The sequence below is a fragment of the Aplysia californica genome, unplaced genomic scaffold, assembly GCF_000002075.1.
Source record: "Aplysia californica isolate F4 #8 unplaced genomic scaffold, AplCal3.0 scaffold00079, whole genome shotgun sequence".
In the NCBI taxonomy this organism is placed as follows: Eukaryota; Metazoa; Mollusca; class Gastropoda; order Aplysiida; family Aplysiidae; genus Aplysia; species Aplysia californica.
This window is the reverse complement of record NW_004797349.1, coordinates 1,335,168-1,344,207: the sequence shown is the minus strand read 5'-3', so window position 1 is coordinate 1,344,207 and position 9,040 is coordinate 1,335,168. Positions and strand designations below refer to the sequence as shown.

General features: G+C 37.8%; 1 protein-coding gene across 3 annotated transcripts in view; it reads right to left on the bottom strand.

Annotated features, from left to right (window-relative positions):
* Positions 1-224: 224 nt before the first annotated feature.
* LOC101852461 overlaps positions 225-9,040 on the bottom strand; it is a 12,779-nt gene continuing 3,963 nt past the window's right edge. Inside the window, exons 2-6 of one of the 3 annotated variants that reach the window (XM_013080247.2) lie at positions 7,046-7,133; positions 5,152-6,266; positions 4,236-4,403; positions 1,622-1,829; positions 225-707 (exon numbers count right to left, since the gene is read on the bottom strand). In XM_013080247.2, coding sequence (XP_012935701.1) covers positions 408-707; positions 1,622-1,829; positions 4,236-4,403; positions 5,152-6,233 — 1,758 coding nt within the window. In that variant the 5' untranslated portion in view covers positions 6,234-6,266; positions 7,046-7,133 and the 3' untranslated portion in view covers positions 225-407. Of the gene's footprint in view, positions 708-1,621; positions 1,830-4,235; positions 4,404-5,151; positions 6,267-7,045; positions 7,296-9,040 lie in introns of those variants that run through there. The other 2 variants (XM_013080246.2, XM_005094299.3) reach the window with 2 other exon arrangements.

Below are 9,040 nucleotides of genomic sequence, written 5' to 3'. Positions count from 1 at the left end.
TCCAAATTTTTTGAATTTTCTATTTTTACACCCTCCCAAGGCTCTGTCAAAGATGCACCTTTCAACATCACAAAAATGCAGTTTAATGCTATAGTCAAAGTCAAAGCTTACATTTTCTTGCTTTTCATGATTCCTGATATGAATATCACAATCAAAAACTAGTTTTTTGTCTCTGGTGTAAAAAACATCCAAACAAACTTACGTGGATTGCTTGCGACACTTTGTTTTTTCCCTGACATAAACGATAAAGATTTAAATATAATTTGGAAATTTGTCTGAGTATTTACACCATTTCATGACCTGACAGTATGCCATTGTGTGAGGAATGCCAACGTGGCTCAGTTTGAATTTGTCATAGGTCTGAATAAAGCCATTCTCATGGCAAGCTGCCGAAATATAATATTGTGCTACGTCTTAAAACTTTTACTTAACAAATTATGTGGTAGAGATCTCTGCCCTTTACCAGATTTTAGGGATCTCTGCGAAAGTCTGCTTTTTGACCTTTGGCTCAAAGGAGGTGGAGGTTCCCGGGGTGTGTCAGAGATGCTTGCGTTGGTCGTTGCGTTGTTATTGCGAGCTGTTGGGCTGACGAGGCTGGAGGATTGTAAGATGAATGCATGTATCAGCTGATTGACGTCATCAGGGGCTTCCATCATCACCATGTGGCTGGCGTCCTGTATGACTTCTAGATGTGAGTCAAAGATTGTCTGAGGACAGAGTGGAATATAAAAAATGTAAACAAATGTTTAGAATTTAAAACTCGAGTAGTTCTGGTTTATTTCCTCATTGCCTTCATGATATAAACATGCACAATGTTCACACTCACAAATACACAACATATCACACACACACACACAAATATACAGACACACATGCATCTCAATGCACACTCACCCACTCACATACACCCACACACAAAAGTGTTCACATACATTACAGACATACAGAAATACACACATACATACATTTGCAGTAAATAGACCAGGTGTTGACAAGAACATCATCATCATGCAGCGTCATGCAGTGCAGATAAAACCGTTATACTATACATGGAATGAGTTTATATGTGTCACGACGCGGTGGAACCAGGCGCTTGTCAATTTTTGGGCATATAGAGTTATTGGTATCAGCTAAAAGCTTTTTCATTCGACATGCTTTTCAGGAAAGAAGTATCCATCTGTCTTGAATAGAAGTTGAGATATTTGTTTATAAAGAAGGTAAGGATCGACTGGTTTTAGAGGTAAAATTAGCAAGAAAATGGTTGCCAAAGTTCGGCAACTTCCGTATATATTGAGAGTTCTTGGAAACAGAAATCTGCAATATTTGTGCCTTTAATCAAAATTGTTCTGTAAAATCCATACCGATATAATGTTTTTAATTAGACAAATAAAAGGTTAATAAAAATTTGATAAAAATTGACAAACTGGCAGAAAAATGCAGATTTCTCATATTTCATTTTTTTGACGAGCGCTTGATTTCACCATGATGCCTCACATATTCTGCTTTTAACATGCTTTGACATGTCTAAGTTACAAAGCCATTTTGACACACAGAAAGTGTGACAACTTTCTCTTGTGGACCGATTTACTCGTATTGACATTGAATCATACGTGGTTTGTACCTCTGCCATCTCCTGTTCTTCCTTCAGCGACACAAGTTTGTCCTCGGACCCGTAGACCAAGAGGCAAGGACAGGTGAGCCAGTTATGGAAAATCTCATCCCCTTCTGGCCAGTCCTGTCCATTCATTGTATTCTGAAGGACGTAGGTTGGGATGTTAAATGCCTCTTCTTTGGGCAACACCGGAGTTCTTTTGTTATGGAAGGCTCCTCTGCAATGATTAAAGACAGAACACAACTGTGGTTGAAGTGTGAAGGTGAGTTTTTCTTTAAACGGAAATAGAAACATTAAAATTTTTTGTTGTTGTATCATCTGGGTTGGCCTCCCCTGTTGAAACAGGCTGAAACAGCAATTTAAAATTCCTCTTTTATAGGACAAATGTAAGGCAGGTAGGTGGTGAGCCATTCAAATTCAAACTTAATTCAAGACTGATAGATTAGGAGTAGTGCTATTTCTATCAAACTATTTGCAAAGTTTCCTGTGTAAAGGTACGCACAAAGAGAACGCTTGCTCGCGATAAAAGCGAGCGCGATAAAGCGAGCTCTAGGGAAGAAAGCGCTTGCTTGTCGTTGAGGTGTACACAAAGATAGATTGCAAATCGCGGTTGCGACTGATCATAACTTGGGCATTTGGCGCCATGGCGGATTCGAGTGAAGACGAACTGTTGTTGCTAGACAGTGTTTTGCCGAAAATTATCCGAGGAAATCGCAAAAGAATGGGGGGGTTCATGAGATAAATAAAAGGAGGCGAGTGGAAGGTGAATATCACCATTTGTTTCCTTTACTTAAAAGCCCTTCTCGTTTTCAGTCCTACCTGAGAATGAGCCAAGAGACATTCAAGTACATCTGCGTGGTCTTTCCTTCTCTTGTCCCTAATTGCAGGTTTTTTAAACACGGCTGATACCAAAGACTCGACATCAATTTTGGTGCTTTTGTCACTGAGACTGAGAGAAAATACATTCTGAACCACACAAGTTGTGACCAGACAGCCAGACAACAATGGGGGTCGGTACCAAGTACACGCTTGCAAGCCAAAAAGAATTAACTTTTGATTCTTTGCGCCTTTCAAGCATCGCTTGAAATCTCAGGCGCCATAAAGAGAGCATGCTGTGTGTGCGCAACAAGCAACTTTTGAGTGACATTTCACACGTGTGTCCCAACGCGCTCACTTTTATCGTGAGCAAGGGTTCTCTTTGTGCTCCGCTTAAGTCTTCTTTATGTGACTGGCTTTCTGACTAAATCACATAAACTTAAAAATAAATTTGTATCTATTGATAGAAATTCTGCTTTCATGATACAAAGATGCCTGTAAAACATTAAGTTTTTACATCTTATGTTTCACTTGTTAGTGTGAAATCTTGTTTAACCTTACAAAGATGCTAGTGGATCCTTAATTTTCAACAAGTTAAGTTAAAGGAGCACCTCCTCTTCCACAATGTAACTTACATATTTAGTAACTGTCGCAAGAAAAATTAGTTTAAAGTCTGTTTGACACCTACTTAAGAGATCAGTAGAAAAACCTGGAAGGTACTCCTTTTTCTAACAGCATCAATAATTAGTAGTCACAAAATTAGATCAACAAACTAGAAAACAATGCTAATCTCAAAGTAACTTCTTTCTCTTACTATACCAATCAGTCACGTCAAGTGAGATGTTGAGAGTTTTCGATGTCTCATATTTCTATTCTTCGACTGAAGGCTCATCCCATTGAATTTACATCTTTTATCAATGACTGATCCCTGGGGAGTTTTCTAGGGCAAATAATCATCTGACTTTGAGGATGTACTTGCCAACTGTTACGCATGTCATTGAAAACCCCCCAACAAATCTTACTTTGAAGATCAATTAGTATAAAGTATATATAAGATATAACTTTCTACCTAAAAAGATGAGGCTTCTTATCAATGACTGCCCAATGACATACAAAAATTAGGATTTTAACCCTCTCCGTACATGGTATTTTACTATAGTATCCATACGACGTGGGGAACTCTGTGCCACCACTTTCCAAAGAGGAAATAACTGTTAATCCGATCCGTACCCTTTGCATAGCAGTTTTGTCAAAATGATTTTTTGAGAAATACTAAAAGTTTCAAAGAGATCTTCGTACTCGAAGTATTCTAAAATGAGAAGAATACAACCCCGGGGGTACAAAATGACCCCAGGGTGTACGGATAAGGTTCAAAAGCCCCCCCACGAAAAAAAACTGTGGGGCCGACCAAGAGAACAATCTGACAAACTGTGTGACTTGCATGATGGAGACATGATGGAGACGATGTAACTGAGATGAATGATAGTGAGATTAGAGACCTTTTTAATAGTGGCAATTCAAGAGTACTAAAATTTTTTAAATTTTGACTGTGAAAAAAAAAAAGGGTAACTTTTAGATGATGGTGCTTGCCATGAGAGAGTTGGTGTGGCTTATTTAATGAGCATATGATTTATAATCAAATTCTTTCTGTCAAGTCTATCTGTGTTTATCCAACTATGTGTTCTATACATGACGAACAGTAATGTAGAATAAAAAAGGTTTATTTCACATTATTATTGTGAGGAACAAGCTGATGCAGTTATATAGACTACAGTCCGCGGTAGTAGTCAAAGGAAAAGGTACTTACTTGTAGAAACCCCTCCTAAGACAAGGACTGATGCACGTAAGAAGGCATGTTGGTAGACTGAACACTCCTGGTTGAGGGGCAAGAGGAGTAGGAGGTCCACCGCTGATGAGAATTAACTTTGAGACTCTCCGAGGGCGATAGCGCCCAAGATGTGATGCAAAAGATGCACTGGAAGGCATAAAGAAAAACATACATACTGGTAATAAGAATAACTGAGACAAGCCATACAAAAATACTTTGAAACATCATGCACACAATTATGTTGTGTGATCAGCTTTGATTTCTTTGCTGAAGGGAGTCTTAAATGACAGCCAACACAATTTCTTTAAAAGTTCAGAAAATATTATGCTTTTTCTCTTCACAACAGCATCCTCCTGTAAGTGTACTTTGGAGTCACTGACACCTGATCAAATTGCAATTTTCACATGCTGTAAATATTAAGGAATCAATTGGAAAAAAAAAGTTCCCATTTTCCTTTTCTTTCAAAGTCAGCTCTTCTTATTCTTTATAAGGCACTGCACAATGGTTCCTTACTTTTCGATCATCTTGACAGGACTCATTAGCTACTAAGAATTTTTTTTAAAAGAGTTATATGTTACTGTAACTAGATGGTGTTGGTAATCTCAATAAAGAAACTCTGTCGGAGATTTTTAGTGAGGCACAGAAGAGCAATGGGAGTACCGCAATTGTTATAACTAGTAACCAACCATTTATGTTAAAAGAGGCCTTCCTTTGGCAATAAGCATACATGTAGTTATGCAGTATAGGTAGTACATACATGGAACCCCCCCCCCAAAAAAAAAATAAAAAAATAAAATAAAACCCCCAAACAAAACAAAAAAACCCTGCATAATTTCTTTTGAATTGCAATATTACAAAAACGAATTTTGAAAATTTCCATCTGTTTTACTCTTACCCATATGAATGGCCAATGACGACATTTTTTCTTTTGCAGTATTTATCAAAGAGGCTCTCCAAGTCAGCAGCGATTTCCTTGAAGTGGTAAGCTTTAGCCTGCTTCGGGGTACCACTAAAGCCATGACCTATTAGGTCAGGAAGAATAACCTCGAAGCCCAGATCAGAAAAATATTTTGTCTGAGCACACCAAATGTCTGAAGATCCTCCAACACCATGAATGAAAAACAATGCTAAATCCTTATGCACTGTAGGTTCAACAGAATCCACATTGTTGGCCCCGTCTTCAGGAGCTGGTGGCTGAGGGTCCTGGCCTGTCTTGTGGCTTTGGCTATTTACAGAAGTGGAATGTACAGAAACTTGATTTGTCATTGCCTCTAGAGTGAATGGACCCGTAGAGCTAAGTGCTACTATATTGTCCTGTGCAAGACCATCCCCAACATTCTCTTTTGTCGACTCTGGTACATTGGTCCAACTGTTCTGATCTTTACTTTCAGATTCAGTCTCAGCAATATCAGCTGGGAGGCTTGTCTGAATCTTTTGAATCAATGTCTGCTGTTGTTGTTGTTGATTTTTGACATGTAAAGCTAACTGAACACTCGATGCAGATCTAACATGTTCTGATGCTGTCTGGTGAGATGGACTAGAAAACACACTGCTTGAAAGAGATGCACTGTCCAATATTCTAGTACCACTTTTAGGGCTCTCAGGATCACGTTTTAAGGACACCACCGCATCATCAGTAGCACATGCAGCTACTTTATCCAACCCAATGGTTTTTTTCCCAGAACACATTTCATTCTTGTCTTGAATGAAATTCGGATGAGAATTTTGAAGTCTCTCATCACCACAGTCAACTGATTTTCTTTTTAAGTTACTCACAGGCTTCCGTGACATCACTAAAGGACCGGAAGACCGAATTCCCGTTTGCCTGTATTGTATGTACAGTTGCATCTCATTTTCAAATTTAGCATCCCTTGGGCATGCATTGAAGTGCTGCACTCTAAGATGCCTCCCCTCTCGAACTTCAACTGTGATGCTGCCATCCAAAGGTGCTACTCTCTTTCTCTGGCGACGTAACATTGTGAAGACATGTATCAAACCTTCTCAGGGCATCTGGAAAAAAAAAAAGAAAAAGATTAATCATGATCGAGAGCATGATACTATACTTATGTTGTGACGTTACCTTACACCAGGTTTTCCTGTGTTTCACACATTTACTCAAAGTTTTTGTCACTAATCAGTCCTATTAATGTATAATACATGTATGCTTCACACCCACACTTAAGACCAAAAGCCATACCTTTTCCTGACGCTTCCACATGCGTCGCATATCTTATTTGTTCCTAGAAACAGGAAGAGAGTGAACATACTAATAATACAATCTATATAGTAAACAAGAAAATTATCTTTTGTTATTTTAAAATGAAATTTTTCCACATTAACTTTTTGATCTAAAGATGGAAGCCTGAAAAATCAAAGCACAACATACAGAAATTAAAACAGACCACAGAAAGGATATGTGTTCTATTGTAAAAGCCCTAAAGAAAATTTTCAAACACTATGCGTCTATTTGGAAATCTTCATATACTCTAACTTTTCCACATGAAATCTTAATTTATAAATAAGTGTGCCCACGAGGAAGTTTCCACAAATTATGGCGAACTTGGGGAGAATAATGCACAAACTATGAAGCCAAAATAAAAGCAGCCAAAACAGCCATCGACCATGCAACCAGTATTTTCAACAATTACCTTTCAAAAGCTAGAAATGTAGAATTTTCTATGACTTAGAGTTAATCCTGTAAGACCTAGGAAATGTTATCAGAACTAAGACATGCCACAAGTAAGATAAATCTCCCACTACATCAGCATTGATCCTATAAAGATCCATACCTGGAGATGCAATAAATCTTCGGACCCTCAAACAAACCAGAAGTGACAGCAGAAACATGTGCCAAGCAGGAAATCTAGACAGGAACAGCTGAAAGCAGAGATTACTTTGTTTCACACAGAAAGGGATTTAGATTAGCAAAGCTAGCACCAAAACGGATCTTGAAAGATGAATGGGTCTTGGGCAAGACAGTTTTCAAACCAAACAAAACACAATAAAAAAGAAAGACAAAATGAGTTCTCTCTCAAAAGAAAAAAAACCGGACAATCTTTAGCCTACTGACAACATATTTTGTGGAATTTCTTAGCAGAATTTCAACTACAGACTCTCCGAATGATCCAGCTGTGACAAAATAAATAGTGAACCACTACACACCAGCATTTGAGCAGCATAGCTCTAGAAGTTTCGATCCCTACTTCCTACTGGACCAGACAAAAAGAATAAATATTTCACAGAACAACAAAGCTACAAACCCCCCCCCCAGCTCATACATACCACTTCATGGTAATGGGCTAGTCAAAGGGTGAAAGCCAACATTTAAATAAATTTCTAAAGTACAGCAATACAAATGAATTGGAATCAAAGCGGAACAGACAGCATGGATAGAAATAAATATCCTAACTAAAGTTTAATTTAAACTTGGGATCATGAACTAAGCAATTTAGGCATCATCTGCCCCATAAAATGCATGCAAGCTTTAGAAATTCTTAACACAAAGACATTTAGGAAGCACCAATATTTTACTCGATATTTGGTGCTCTATTCCTTTGCACAAGAGTGAATCTGCTGATAAAATGGGGTTTACAATTCATACACTGAATATTGTATATATGCATTAGTAGATTTTCCATTAGGTTTTGTGGTTACTACATCCTTATTAATAGAGAAAATATTGGTTTCGTGTATGTATATATGTATGTATCAATAAAAGATACATAAAAGGGATGCTAAATGTCAAAACGTGCCCAGGAGCAGACTGTTACAGAGACCATGCAGGCTTACCAGTGGTGGGAAAATTTAGAATCAGATTAAAAGAACACAAAGAGCAGGAACAAGAATATGAAACTAAACATGGCATTACTCCAGTCAAACAAAGGAATGCAAGATAAATTCAGAATACCTGTACAGAACAAATTCGGGCCCTTAGAAGAAATACAAGACATAGAACAACTCGGGAACCAGGGGCGAAGGCTGACTTGTTTGACTGGGTAATCAAAGTGAGACAAGGAACCAGATAGAGATGTCATAATCATATCACACAAGAATCGTACTCGAGGCAGCAACACTGAATAAGGAATAAAAACAAATTCTGAATTCATATTGCAAGTTCAACCGCAAAAATAATCCGGAAAGTATCTCATTAAACATTAATTCCAACTAACACAAAATTTAACTTTAGATATGAATACACAAACAAAAAACAGGGAGGAAGAGATGTCAATACTACAAGTAATACATGACAATTGTCAATTTTTTTTTTCAAATTTGGCTGTTTTTGTCTAGCTTTTCGCGGCCAGGAGCCAGTGTCATAATCGAGGTAACGATCTTATTATAGGACTGTAAAAAGTCGAGGAAAAAAAAACAAGCATTTGCAGCAGTTAGGAGATTATTAGAAGTTAGTTCCCCTCACATTTGTGAGGTAGGCTCAACCAGTGTAATAGTTAACTTACGTAATCAGTGCTTGTGACTGCTTATGACTGTGGCTCGAAAGGGGTGAACAGGGTATATGTGGCAATGAAACAGTTTTGAGTGTTGTGCACATGTTCCTTTCAACTCTTTAGGTAAAAGACCTACGCTTCTGATCAGTAACAACGAAAGATACAGAAGGTCATTTTTACCATCATCCATAAAAATTCTTCCATCTTAACCATCCTGTATAAATATTCTTAATATGACCTTAGAGCATGCAACAGAATAACATTGAGTTTGTATCTAGCTTAACATTATTGTTTATATTGCTGCTCATTTATATTAAGCATGTGATTGTAAGCCTGCGT